The sequence below is a fragment of the Humulus lupulus genome, chromosome 4 (assembly GCF_963169125.1).
Source record: "Humulus lupulus chromosome 4, drHumLupu1.1, whole genome shotgun sequence".
Taxonomy (NCBI): Eukaryota; Viridiplantae; Streptophyta; class Magnoliopsida; order Rosales; family Cannabaceae; genus Humulus; species Humulus lupulus.
In genome coordinates, this window is record NC_084796.1 from 106639325 (window position 1) to 106653930 (window position 14606).

A 14606-nucleotide genomic window follows, 5' to 3' on the forward strand; every position below is an offset into this window, starting at 1 on the left:
ATCCCTGGATCAGCTCTGACTTCCTGGGATTCCTTGCCTCTATCCTACACGGCCATCATTTGCTGCCCGGGTTATGATTTTCCCTTCATGGAAATGCTATAGCATTCCCTGACAGCGAGTTGATCACCTCAGATAGTACATATTCCCATAGTCAAGGGGAATTTGATCACAAGGTGGCGGACAGAAGTTATGGCTTCAAATGCCATCAGCGTCAGCCTACCCAAGTTTGTATTGTATGCGGTCGGACAATTGACGAACACAAACTCGAGCAGCTTGGAAGCACTTCGTGGTCCCTCACCCAAGGTTATCACCAACTTGATCATCCTGATAGATGCCGATCCCTCGCCAGAAAATCCATACAACATCATGGAGGTTGCCTTCAGCTCGGTCACATACAATCCCATTTTCTCCAGTGTGGACCTGAATAGCAGGTTCACAGATTTCCCGTTATCAACCAGTGTCTGCCTAACTCTCCAATTGGTGAGCTGGGCGGTTATGACCAGAGGGTCGTTATGCGGGAACTGGACATGACTAGCGTCTTCTTCAGTAAAACTGATTGGTTGTTTCTCCAATTGTTGTTGTTTAGACAAACGCTGCTCTGGGACGAACTCAACTCCATTGTGAGACCTTAGCTCATTGACATACCTCTTCTAGGCATTTTTTCTCGTTCCTGCCGGATGAGGGCCTCCGGAGATGGTTGTTATCTCTCCCCTGTTATTGGAGGAGGGGTATCCCGATTCACCTGAGCTCCGGTATGATTCGCGGGGGTTCCAGAGCTGATTGAATGTTCGCCCAGCGAGCTGATCAGGGGTGACTCGATTCCGGGCGTATTGAGCCAGATGCCCGACCCTGATGAGTGTAATGCCTCGAATTCTCCGATGATGTTTAATGGCGGGATTAGTAGGGCGGGAGGGCCATACTTGTTTAATTATGCCATTAAAGGATATTATGCATGTATATGTGAATTATATTATAATATGATGTTAAATGCATGCATGTGGGTCCACATTTTAATTACAGGGGTGTGATGGTAATTTGGCCCGTTGAGGGCATAATTGTACAATTGTATGCATGTCGATGATATGTGTTGAGACCACATTATAATGTGGGTTGGTTCGAGCTATTCGGCATGAGACGATCTTAGAATATTGATTAGCGATTTAGTCACAACAGGTTTATGTGCCGGGGCTTGGATTGAGTCTCAGGGTGATTTTAATGATTAGAGCGTTACCGGGTATTAGAGGGTAACGAGATGTGAATTATTGGTGTTTGAGATTATCGAGAATAGCGGGAATTGGAGAGCGTTAGGTATGATTAACGAGATAGGAGGAAAGTACCAGATATGCCCTTGGGAGCCTTTAGAAACTATTAATTGACATAGGGGTAAAATGGAAATTTCACCCCTAGGATAGATATACCTGATGTTGGCTGAAAGAAGATAGTGAAAAACAGAGCATGTTTAAGAGTTCTCCCATGTCTTCTTCTCTTCACCTTCCCTTGTGATTTTTGAACCAATTTTGAGGATTCAAGCTTGGGAAGCAAGCCTTGGGAGTTTGGGAGTGTGTTCTATCATTGAAGAGCATCATAAGCTGAGCTTTGGGTAAGTTTCTAACCATGGAATTCTCTGGTTTGCCCTGTTTTGGTTTTGTTTTGCAGCTGAGATTTCTAGGGTGAATACTTGGTTTTGTTGGGAGTTTTGGCTAGGGTTCCTATGCTTGTGATGTTTGGGATGTGTTAGGATGGTTTTTGGGTTCATTTGGAATTAAGAATGGGATTTGGAAGCTTGGGAATCAGGTTGGAATCGAAGGAGATGAAGAAGGTCAGTTCAAGGGAGTTTGGGTCTGGAGGTAGCGCTATAGCGCCCACCCTAGGGCGCTACAGCGCTCCTCAGGAGGGTTTTTGGCATGTTGGTGGTTCTGAGTATAGCGCTAGGGCGCTAGGGGTTGAGTGCTGTAGCGCTACCCTGTTCCTTCTAAGTCCCGTTTTGAGTGTTTTTAAGGGTTTTTGACTTGGGGTTTCAATCCTTAAGGCCCGGGATCGAATTTACTCACCGTGTGGGCATGTTTCGAGGTCCCGAGAGTGGTGTTTAGGTTAAGACCCTATCTATGTTGATTCTCATTAATGGAGGTTATAATTGGTTGTGATTAGGTAACCGCTAAGGAACTAAAAGATCGATCGTTCTCAGGGGTCGCCCTTACTATACTTCTCGCTCGAACCTGAGGTAAGAGAACTACACCTTGTGTATATGTGACATGCGAGTTTGGTATTGAGGCATGTTGATTGATAAATGTGGACATGGATTGCATATTAAATGCTAGTGAATATTGATTATCTGTGTATGGCACTGACTAGTCAGGGACACTGACCTAAGAGTCAGAAACGGCATAAGCGTCCTGAACGCAGGGCCGAATGAAGATTAGATCTAATCAATATCAGCATTGAATGGCTCTATGGCGTTAATGCTGGACCGGCTCTAAGGTCGATGAACTTATAAGCGCTTGACTAGTCTAAGACTAGTTATTCGAAGCCAGAGCATATGGCCCCGATGACTGCTTGTCACATGGCTAGGGAACGCTGTTCCAGGGTTATGACTCTAAGGTCACGAGGAAGGTTATGTTGGTGACCATTCACCATACACCTATCCTGTTCAAACTTATGAAGGATTCACTTACCAATTAAGCCCTGGTGATCCTATCATCACATGGCTAAAGGGTGCCGTCCCCATATTGGTGACTTTTGCGACGGTCACCTATTTTTTTGGACTGTTGGTCCTGAATGATTATTACAGTCATTGTTGATATTATATAATGTTTTATTATGCTTTTCTTGCTGGGCCTTGGCTCATGGGTGCTATGTGGTGTAGGTAAAGGGAAAGAAAAGCTCACCCAGCCTTGAGTGGAGAGCTTAGGTGGTGATGTGTACATATGCGGCCGCTTGACCACCACGGCCAAGGCGTTCTCAGAGGAACTAGGGGGTTTACCCTATTTTTGCCGCTTAGGTCGGCAGAGTTGTAAATTTGAATCAGTAATGACTATTTTGTACTGAGAACAACTTGTAAATGTTTTGATTAGCTCTGCAGAGCAGTTTGTAATGAAGATATCCATTCCCTTATTATTAGTTTTTCACCTTAACATGTTAATTACACTTAGAGCACGTTTTTTACCAAAGGACTCGGGTAGCGAGTCAAATTTCTGGTCCACCGTTCACCGTAACTGTTCTGTGGTAACCAGGGCATTATAATGAGGGTCTCGATCTCATCCTTCAAATGCCTAAGTCATCGGTGTTGTGACCAATGCCATTGTGGAATCGACAAAATTTTGAAGGGTCTCTCTTCGCCCTTTGATTTTTTAGAGGCTCCGGCTTCTACCACGGAAGGCGGGCAGAATTTGCCAAGAAGATGCGCTCCCTGGTATCCGTGAGTTCAGCGTAAGTTGCATAGATTGGTTTAAACTTCTCCACGGGCTTATTTTTCTTTGAACCATTCTGGCCCCCCTCGCCACTTCCCTTCCTCTTGCTACCTCCCCCTTGGTTATTCTGGGTAACGACATTGAGTCGTAGCTGTAATGTCCGTTACCGCTCCAACGGGCTGGGCAGGGACTTGGCTGGTTCCTGCGACCGAAGCTCGCGCCTCTTCCAGGTTGATCCATCTTTGAGCTCTGTTCAGGAACTCATCCACGGTGTTGACTCCATTTCTCTGGATCTCTTTCCACAGGTCGCCTCCAACAAGGATTCCTGTTCTCATCGCCATAAGCCTAGAGCTTTCATTTGCATCTCTAGCTCGCGTAGCAATGTTGGCGAACCTACTCAAGTAAGCTTTCAGAGGCTCTCCGAGCTACTGCTTTACATTTTCAAGGGAGCCTACCTTTATCCGAGCTACTTGGGAAGCCTGGAATTCCCTCTTGAAGTCAGCGGAGAAGCTCTTCCATGAGCTGATAGAATGATTTTTCTATTGCTTGAACCATTGCCTAGCCGGTCTGACCAGAGTTGAGGGGAATACCAAGCACCTTAACTCAGGTCCGATGTTATGGGCCATCATAAGGGTATTGAACATCCCCAAGTGGTCGAACGGATCTCCGTCTCCGTCGAATTTTGATAAATGGGGCATCCTGAAACCCAGCCGCGATGTTGGGGGCGAAGAGCTCGAGCTCGTCCCCTGAATCATATTCGTCTTTCTCCTTTTCTGATAGGAGTCTTTTCATCAGTTCCTCCATCTGGGACAACCTTTTGAGGGTTGGGTCCTTGGTTCCCTGGGGCTGTTCAACAACTCCTGTCTGACCGTACGCATTTGGTGGGTTATTGTCCCTCCAAGTTCGAGCTTGGTTTGGTGGGACATTCTTGTTATCGCGCACTTCGGAAGGACTTCCCTCGCGGTGAGTGCCACTGACTCCATCGCGAGCTGGATTGGTTCTTTGTGAGTTTAGGCGATCTAGCAAATGAGTATGTGGATCAACTCGAGGGTTTTGAGCTGAACTCAACTGATTCCTCAAATCTGCGCTGGTCCTATCACTTCGACGACCCTCCATCCAATAGCTTCCATTAGAGAAGCTCAGATCTTGCGGCCGAGGATGGGGATCTGGGATATTCCCGCGTGCTTGTGGGACATGAGCAGGGGCAGCGGTGGGAGGATTCCTCCTGCTGTTTCCGTAGGTAGGAACATCTCGAGCCGAATGAGGTGGGGACAGATGCCTTATCAGCGATAGAGGATGCATAATTGGTGAGGCGATTCTCCTCCCATCTGGTCGGACCAAGTTAGCTCGCGGTCGCTCAGCTCCACCATTTTTGGTTCCCTGTGTCTGGCGATTTGATCGTGGTATAGGGAAGTCGGTTAGGACATGCCATCTTTGTGAGTTCGTCCTTGACCGTCTATGTGGGTTGCCATGGGCATTTGACGGTGGCGCTAAACTCGGAGTCAAGGTTCTGACCGATCGGTTGACTCGTTGATGATCCCTGGGAAAGCCACCAAACGGGGTTTCTTGGGGATTGTGCGACATGGGCGCAGAACTTGGAGTTGAGGTTCTAGCCGATCAACTTGGCCTTGGTTGACTACCCCGGCGGGACTTACGAGTCCCGCCTTGCCTCTTTCTGACGTTAACGTGGTTGTAAGAGGGGTAGCCGAGCCAAGACTTCCTCGATTTTCTTGTTTTCTTTGGCTAGATGGCTCCTCAACTACATGTTCTCCAACTCTACCGCAGTCAAGTAATCTGGGTTCGGATTTGGCCGTAGAGGCGCTGAACTTCCAGTGTCATCGTGGCCCATCGGTTGCTTTCCTGACCGCTGCTGAATCTCTGGGTTTTGTTCATCGGAAACAGCGGTATGGTGAGCCTCCTGCCCACCATGCTGATCCGTTTCATTACCGTGCCTTGAATAAGTGACCACCATGATGAACTTTCATCTGAATATTTTTCAATGGCACTAATTTGCAACTCTCAATGAAAGCACCAAACTATCGACGCGGTTTTTTGCCAACAGTGTATTACATAATTAGCTGGAGAAAACTAGTGCTTAAGGATAAACCGCAATACGAATAGCAATTCTTAAGGAAGCTTAGAATGAGATAGTTAGAACACTCGTTCCTTTTTATGTGGTTCGGAGGCTAAAATCGCCCTAGTCCACGAGTCGATATTATTACTGTATCTCTCTCTATATTTTAACAAAGTATTTGTATTACACAGAGAAAACCCAACCCCTTTTCTATCCAAGGTCTTGGTATTTATAGAAGAACCATCCCAGGATAGGTGTAGGGGTCATCACGTGAATACCCATCCCATTTGTGAGCTGTCTTGCACAAATGGTGAATATTACAATATATATTAAGGTATGGTCTAATCATTAGGTAAAATTGATCATGGGTCATCTAGCATAATCAGACATGTGATATTTGATCATGCATGTTTATGTTACATGTCTGAGAATTCAAGGATAACAGACATGTAGTGTCTGACCACACATGTTTATAAATAACGTATCCAGGTTTATAAAGACTCCTGGGTATGACAGATTGTCAGAGTACCACGACCTGAACATAATGTCAGCTTGCGCCTAGGAGGCTGTGCTTTATATCCATCTCCAGATCGTGCCTTAATGCTTCATATTCCTCAACTCGTGTTATCACCTGGGGAATCGCACTGCCTTCGCAGAGGAGATGTTAACTTATAGATCCTTTAGTACTGTTCTTAGATAGCCAGCTGTACTCGAGCTGCATACAAGACACAGGCTGAATATCAGGGCGTACAAATTGATTTACGTGTTAATGATAACACAACCCTCTCAGGTATTTATTCAATTATTAATGTTTGTTAATCTTTATTCAATTATTAATGTTTGCTAATCTTTAAAGTTTTTATTTTAGATTATTGATCTTGATATTCTAACATCTTCATCTTATTTTTCTATTATGTTTTAGATGTTATCGGATGTTTATTTTGTGTGGGTGATATTGAGATTGTTGAATGTAGTTGGGAAAAAAGAGACATCGAAGTTTTAACAAATTAGTAAGTATAAGTTAATCGATAAATCTTCAAATAGATTCTGTAGGATCATTAATTGAAAGAATTTCCACTGTCTCCAATGGGGTGGAAGCTATTATGAGTTATAATATATTTATATTTTATTTAATTATTATTATTTAAAATAAATATAAAATATAAATATATATAATGAGATCATCAAGAAGATGATGTTGTACTCTAAAAACTCTTCAAATCACTCTATTTATTTTCTTCTTTAATCTAATTTTTTATTCATTTTATAGATTATAATAATAATAAATGTAATTTTTAAAATTTAAATGAGATATTTATAAGATATTATTATTTAAATATAGATAAATATCTCTTTATAAATCTATATATATATTCCAAGTATTCTTTATTAATATCATATTTTCCTCTAATCTAATTTTTTTTCTCTTCTTCTCTCTAAATTCTTTCAATTTCATTTTTCAATGAATTCCAATTCATATCTGCAAAAAGTAGATGATGTGGCACTCTAAAAACTCTTCAAATCACTCTATCTATTTTCTTCTTTAATCTAATTTTTTTTATTCATTTTATAGATTATAATAATAATAAATGTAATTTTTTAAATTTAAATGAGATATTTATGAGATATTATTATTTAAATATAAATACATATCTCTTTGTGAATCTATATATATTCTAAACATTTTCTATTAATCTCATATTTTCCTCTACTCTAAATTCCTTTTTTTTTTCTCTTCTTTTCTCTAAATTCTTTCAATTTTAATTTTCAATGAATTCCAATTAATATTTCTAAATATGATTGATTTACGTGTTAATGATAACACAATCCTCTCGGGTATTTATTCAATTATTAATGTTTGTTAATCTTTAAACTTTGGGTATTTATTCAATTATTAATGTTTGTTAATATTTTAAGTTTTTATTTTACATTATTGATCTTGATATTCTAACATCATCATCTTAATTTTTAATCATATTTTAGATGTTATCAGATGTTTATGTTATGTGGGTGATATTGAGATTGTTGGAGGTGGTTGGGAAAAAGAGACATCAAAGTTTTAACCAATTAGTAAGTATAAGTTAATCGATAAATCTTCAAATAGATTCTGTAGCATCATTAATTGAAAGATATTCTACCATCTCCAATAATGTGGAAGCAATTGCGAGTTCTAATATATTTATATTTTATTTAATTACTATTATTATTTAAAATGAATGAAAAATAGAACTATAATTAATATAATCATCTTATTTTTATCTGTTTATTTGTGGTTAATTAATTTACTATTATTATTTTAAATTTAAATAAGATGTTAATTTATTTATTTATAATAATATGTTCATATCTATTTTTGTAGACTTTTTTTTTTTTAAATTAAAGATATTTTATAAGAAAAAATATCTTTTTGTATATGAATATAAATATAAATAATTATTTTTTAAATTAGTTAAATATTATTCTCGATGGATATTATTAAATATATTATTATTATTATATGTGAAGTTTTGGTACAATTTGAATTTGAATCTTATAATTATGATACAAAAGCCTATAATCTCTCTTAATAATCATTCCTTTTTTTCGGAAGAGATACGAGTAAAAAGACAGGAAAAAAATCGAAATTTACCATCCTATCAAAATATGCTAATACATAGAATTTAATATATGTATATGTATTGTATTATCTTTTAGTAGCAATAGTATATAATAACTTATCACACCTGTCAACTTCTAAAACTAATAAGTATGAATAATGTCACTGATCAATAACATATTTGCACATTTAGGAAGTTACCACACAAGGTAAACAATAATCATGTCCAGAAATCCAATTCATCAAATCTAAATAAAACGATCTCTATGCATAAAGGAACTTAATAATAGGAAGCAAAAAACCATTAAAACTTGGCCTTATAGAATTAAGCTATTCGAGTTCAATTTGTTCATAAGCTCAAATAATCAACAAATCAAAATCTGGGACACTGTCATTGCCTTGACAATAATGTGATAACCCACTTGAAGAAATTTTATTTGGAAAAAACATAAATAATATCTATAAAGTTCGTCATCAGATATATTTTAAATGACAATGTCAAAATTAGAAAATATTACACGGTTAACGGTCTCTATGCATAAAGGAACTTAATAATAGGAAGCAAAAAACTCTTAAAACTTGACTTTATAGAATTAAGCTACTCAAGTTTCATTTGTTCCTAAGCTCAAATAATTAACAAATCAAAATCTAGGATATTGTCATTGCCTTGACAATAATGTGACAAGTCAATTGTAGCAATTTTATTTAGCAAAAACATAAATAATACCTAGAAAGTTCGTCCTTGGATATATTTTAAATGACAATGTCAAAATTAAAAAATGTCACACGATTTTTTTTAGAAAAAATAAAAGGAGAATTCAAGTCTAAATCTCTAATATATTTCTAATTTTTCTATATTTTTTATTATATTATATTTTATTTAATTTATGATTATTAAATAATTAAACAAACAAAATATCTAAAATCTTCAATAACGGCAATGCCTCTTCCCTAACTCTTTTTTTTTAATATTTTAATAACTAATTTTCTAATAATTATTATAATAAATCAACCATATATAAATTCACATTTATCTTGAAAATTTTCCAATTCATGATAATCTTTTTATTGTTTCATATTTCATATTCAAAATTTAAAATATCTTAAGTTATCTATAAATAAATAATTTTTTAATAATTATAATAATAAATAATCATATATAATTGACATTTATTTCAAAAATTTCCATCTGTATTTATCTTTTTATTGTTTTAACATGTCAAATTTAAAATAAAAATATTTTTGTTTATATTTAAATAAGATATTTAGGACTAACTAATTTTTTAATAATTATAAATGAATCATATATAAATTGGCATTTTTCTTCAAGATTTATTGTTTTGATATTTCAAATTTAAAACCAAAATATCTTAACAATTAAAAATATCAACATGTATATACGTGATACTAATTTCATTGAGAACATTATTAATTAAATTAATAAAAATATTTATTTTAAAAAAATGAATGATTGTGCAAAATGTCATGATTTATAAAATTTCTACCCTAAAAATATAAAAATCTTAAAAAAATTTATATAAACAAAAAACAAAATAACGCAAAGCGTATAAAATAATACTAATATTAAATAAAAGCACACATACAACAAGTAGTTTGAATTTTATTTTTGGCACTTTAATTATTCAGAATTTCTCGAAAACTTGGAGGAGACTCGCTATATAATGAACATTATCATGAAGAAAAAATTTACGATCAAGACACTCTTACGTATCCATATAAGGAGCATATGTGTACGGGTAGCGTGAAAATGAATCCCTTACATACAATCTCCCAAAAATTATTTAAAAATGTATATTTTTTAATATTACAAAAAAATGTGCGAAGTGCGGTTATGTTTTCTAGTATTAACATAATAGAATCAAAATTATTAATAATTTGTTTTCAGTACTCCTCTCTTATTATATTATTATCTATTCATATTAACAAACAAATTTTAAACAAAATTTATTGACACTCTAGAATAATTAATGAGTGCTTTATTAGCAGGCAGCGGCGGAGGGAGGTGGGGGCATGTGCTCCCACTCAATTTTTACAATTTTTTAAAAAAATGGGGTTTGAACCCACCCCCAAACATACGCACACAAATTATAGTGGGGTCAAATAAATAATTTTGTCTATTTTGTATATAAGTTAAAAAAATATTACATACACGTACAATACATATATATAAGTAGTGTGGTTTTTGGTATAAAACAAAAACTTTGATCAACCATTAAGTTTTTTTGATCAAGAAGAAATAGCTTCATTGAACAACCAACCAATACATCTGAACAGGCAATTCACCCAAAAACAATCCAACCTACACTATACAAACAAAGAAAGGAACAAACTAAACACCCAAACTAATTACATTAAAGTTTTCATATAAAATTATGTTCCTGTAAAGATAACTTCCTATTTTTAACAATGAAAAATCTGTACTGGACAATATTCATGACATCCCTTGCTATACAGTCAGCTGTCCTAGTAAACCCATCAAAAATACATCTGTTTCGGTTCCTCCAAATGTAATATATAACAACAGCCAAATCATATCGGTAATAGAGGAGATGATTCCAGGTCTTCTACTTGCAATCCAAACTGTCCAACTAATAAACTCACCAGGCCAAGCTCTAAACCCCATCCAAGCAAAGATTAAATCAATTATCTTCTTAGAAAGACAACACTCAAAGAAAAGATGAGTGTGACTCTCATTATGGGAACCACAAACAGGACATAACAAACAGTCAATAGTAATACAAAACCTGAGCATGTTGTCTCTAGTGAGAAGCTGAGAGTTAACCACTTGCCAAAGTAAGAAACGATGCTTAGGAATAGAAAGCTTACACCAAACAACTTGATGATATCCCACCGGCTGTTGCCTCAAGGTACTATTATAGAGTTTAGAAGCCATAAACCTCCCTGTTATACAAGCAACATTCACCTCAGCTAAGCTAAATTTTCCCCTCATATGACAAAGCTTCCTCCGATTCCAGTTGCAATCAGGCTTCAACTTGTAGTTCCAGAAATTAGAGCCTTTCAAGTATATTGAGTTAATCCATTTGACCCACAGTAAATCATGCTTCTCCTAAATGGCCCAAATATATTTAGCTAAAATAGCTTGATTCCAACTAGAACCATCCCTGAACCGGAGACCACCATAAGCCTTAGGGAGGCAAACCTTCTGCCAAGAAACAATATGGATCTTGCTTCTATTTCCAGTTATTCCCCAGAGAAATTCATGGCAAAGTTTTTCCACTTCCTTAACAACACTTCGGGGAAGCACAAAGATGCTCATCCAGTAATTACGAAGCCCAAATAAAACTGAATGAATGAGCTACATTCGACCAGCAAAAGACAGGTGCCTACTAGCCCAAGTATGGAGCCACAATTTAATCTTTTGAATAATAATGTCACAGTCTTCATGTTTCCACTTAGTTGGCCGCATAGGATCCCCTAGATAATTAAGAGGAAATGTCCCTTCAGAGAGTTGAATCTCACGATCTATAATCCTTTTATCTGTTGCATTAACTCCTCCAAAAAAGATGTGTGATTTACTAGTATTAATAGAGAGCCCTATTGCAGCACTAAAATCCTCAAGAGCTACTTTGAACACTCTAACAGCAGAAAGAGTCCCCTTGCAAAATAAAATAAAATCATCAGCAAAGCAAAGATTAAGGAGTTTAAGACTTTTACACATGGGGTGAAATCTGAAAGTGGAATCATGAGCTGCCAGTTGGAGACCCCGAGTAAGATACTCCATGATTAGAACAAACAAAAGCGAAGACATAGGATCACCTTGACGCAGCCCTTTCTCTCCCTTGAAACTACCTTGAACCCTACCATTCATAAGCAAGGAGTAAGTTGTGTTTTTCAGGCATGTCATAATCCAACCTATAAACTTCACAGGAAAGCAAAAGCATTTAAAAGATCTTCAAGAAACCACCAATCAACAGTATCATAAGCTTTGCTTAAGTCTATCTTAATAGCGCATCTAGGAGAGGTAGAGATCCTCCCATAATTCTTGATGAGATATTGGAAAATCAAGATGTTATGAGCAATGGATCTACCCTGAATAAAAGCTCCTTAGTTCGGTTGAATAAGATCAAGAAGAACCATGGCCGTACGAGAACATAAAAGTTTAGAGATGCACTTGTATATGGTAGAACAACAAGCTATAGGTCTGTAGTCTACAGTCCGAGAAGGATTAGCAACTTTAGGAACCAATGAAAGAGTTGTATCATGGAGCTCAGAAGGGAATATCCCCTGTCTCAAAAACATGGCCAACAGCTGTACAAACTTCACCACCAATATCCTGCCATAAAACCTTGAAGAAACCAGAACCAAAGCCATCAGGACCCGGGGATTTGATGATGGGAATACTGAAAAAAGCATCTCGAATTTCCTTATGAGAGAAAGGTTTCAAGAGAGAAAGCTGCTGGTCAACCGAAAGCTTGGTACCCATCTCAATACAGTGTAAATTGATCTTAACAATAGCTGAGCTTGGACTTCCCATATAACTTCTAAAGTGATCCAAAAAGTGAGAAACTACATCAGGAAAATTATCTATCAAGCTACCTTGTTCAGTGATGTAGGTTGCAATTCTATTCTCTTCTTTACGCTTCTTCAAGCAAGCATGAAAATAAGAAGTGTTCATATCTCACTTCCTTATCCAAGTTATTTTTCTTCTTTGAGCCAAAAAACTGTGGTACATGTGCTCCTGAACAGTAAAAGCTTCAGCAACAACCTTAACTAACTCTTGATACCCATAGTCTCGGGGGTGAGATTGAGCTTAGAGTTGAGCATCCTGGTAAAAATCCTTTGCCTTCTGATATTTCATTCCAATATCTCCAATATTGTCCCTGTTAAACCTCTTCAATATATGCTTCAGCCTCATAATCTTCAAGTAAATGGTCCTCAAACCAGTCCCATTTATAGGTTTCCTCCAACTATTCAGAACCACCTCTTTGAAATCTTGATGTTCAGTCCAAAAATTATAGAACCGAAACAATTTGATACCCATATTCTCCATGGTCGTGGTAGAAATAACACACGAACAATGGTCAGAGACAACTTCCCACCGAAAAAATGCTGTGGAGTTAGGAAAAGAATCAAGCCAGTCCTCATTAGTAAAAACATAGTCTATCTTAGAGTATATTCGAGCTGGTCCATCTTGATTATTAGTCCAAGTAAAATAAGAACCAGTACTCTTAAGCGACTCCACTTGATTCCCAGCAAGCCATTGAGAAGGATCTGTCAACTCTAGTTTGGAGACAGGTTTTCCACCATTTCTATCCTTAACAGTAAATATAGCATTAAAATCCCCCAATATAATCCAAGTAATAGCAGGGAGCGGGAGCCTAGGTAACCTTTTCCACAATCTCTTCCTTCCCTCCATTGTATTGAGCCCATAAACAAAAGTGGCACTGAAAGCATGCCTCTGACCAGCCATTTTAACAACACAGTGTACATACTGATTAGTCTCCTCTATAATAGTAACCCTCACAAAAGTCTTTCGCCAAATGACCAAAATTCTGCCTTCAGTAACACAACTTGAATAAAAATCTCAATTAGGAAGTTTATGCGCCATTAATTCCATGACTTTATTCCCCCTCATTTTAGTTTCTAAAAGAGTACCAACCCCTACTTTATTCCTACTACATATATCTATAATTGCTGTCTGCTTATTAGTACCATTCAATCCCCTTAAATTCCAGCTCAATATGTTGTAATTATCCATAAGAAGAGTTAGGGACAGAAATACCTCCTTTCTCACCGTCCACCTGCTCTTGAAGCACCTAAAATGCATTTTTTTGGTTCTGTCCTTGTCCAATCAGATAAAGAACTAATAGCTTCAACTGGTCCTTGTTTGGAAAGAGTAGCCACTTTCTTTGGAGTTTTCCACCTAGCTTCACTGTTATTTTGTCCCTCAGCATCAGTAGCAACATTAGCCGAACCCTTCTTCAGATCAGGTACATCAACCATAGGTTGGTTGCCCTTATCCCTCTCCTCCTCTAACTCATCTTTAGGTTGAGCACCCTTCTTGACCCATTGAGTTTTCATTTCCTTACGACAATCCACCATGGAATGACCATATCCAGAGCATACTTTACATTTAATAGGAAGCCATTCATAATCCACCCCCTATTCCACAATCTTTCCATACTAATTAAGGAATTGTATACTCCTAGGAGGATTATCTGTTATATCCATTTCCACAAGAACTATAGCAAATTGAACTCTAGAGCGCTCTCGAATAAATTTGTCTACCATGATCAATTTACCTAGTGTACTCACAAGTGCACTAAGGCATTTACTTCCCCAATACTGAAGACCTATGTCATGTAACCGAATCCACAAAGGAACTGAATGAATTAGTCGAACTGGGCTGAGATCAGCAGTCCATGGTTGGATGATAACAGGTTTCCTATCAAACTGAAGGATACCATTTTCCAGTACATGGTCTCGAGTAGCATCATCGTTAAATTTGACCATAGTCAGCCCCATTGTCATTCTAGCAATCTGAGCA

At 37.2% G+C, this 14606-nt stretch overlaps 2 protein-coding genes across 2 annotated transcripts; both read right to left on the reverse strand.

Moving 5' to 3' along the window:
- Positions 1–10544: 10544 nt before the first annotated feature.
- On the reverse strand, positions 10545–11963 carry LOC133832460 (uncharacterized). The gene is made up of 3 exons (XM_062262800.1): positions 11495–11963; positions 11259–11401; positions 10545–11165 (listed from the first exon to the last, which is right to left on the reverse strand). The coding sequence occupies exons 1-3, from the start codon at positions 11961–11963 to the stop codon at positions 10545–10547; spliced, it is 1233 nt and encodes a 410-aa protein (XP_062118784.1).
- A 906-nt stretch (positions 11964–12869) lies between these two features.
- On the reverse strand, positions 12870–14584 carry LOC133832461 (uncharacterized). Its single transcript, XM_062262801.1, has 3 exons — positions 14375–14584; positions 13854–14221; positions 12870–13611 (listed from the first exon to the last, which is right to left on the reverse strand). The coding sequence occupies exons 1-3, from the start codon at positions 14582–14584 to the stop codon at positions 12870–12872; spliced, it is 1320 nt and encodes a 439-aa protein (XP_062118785.1).
- Positions 14585–14606: the final 22 nt, after the last annotated feature.

Bases quoted from the DNA above. Each gene is read 5' to 3' on its own strand.
- LOC133832460 (XM_062262800.1), bottom strand. From the start codon at position 11,963: ATGACATGCCTGAAAAACACAACTTACTCCTTGCTTATGAATGGTAGG. The intron at 11,402-11,494 runs GTGACATTATTA...TCATTCATTCAG, and splicing joins TAAGTGGAAACATGAAGACT to TTTTATTTGGGCTTCGTAAT. The intron at 11,166-11,258 runs GTTTGCCTCCCT...TGGGCCATTTAG, and splicing joins ATATTGTTTCTTGGCAGAAG to GAGAAGCATGATTTACTGTG.
- LOC133832461 (XM_062262801.1), bottom strand. From the start codon at position 14,584: ATGGGGCTGACTATGGTCAAATTTAACGATGATGCTACTCGAGACCAT. The intron at 14,222-14,374 runs GTGAGTACACTA...ATTGTGGAATAG, and splicing joins GTAAATGCCTTAGTGCACTT to GGGGTGGATTATGAATGGCT. The intron at 13,612-13,853 runs GTGAGAAAGGAG...TACTGAAGGCAG, and splicing joins GCTTCAAGAGCAGGTGGACG to AATTTTGGTCATTTGGCGAA.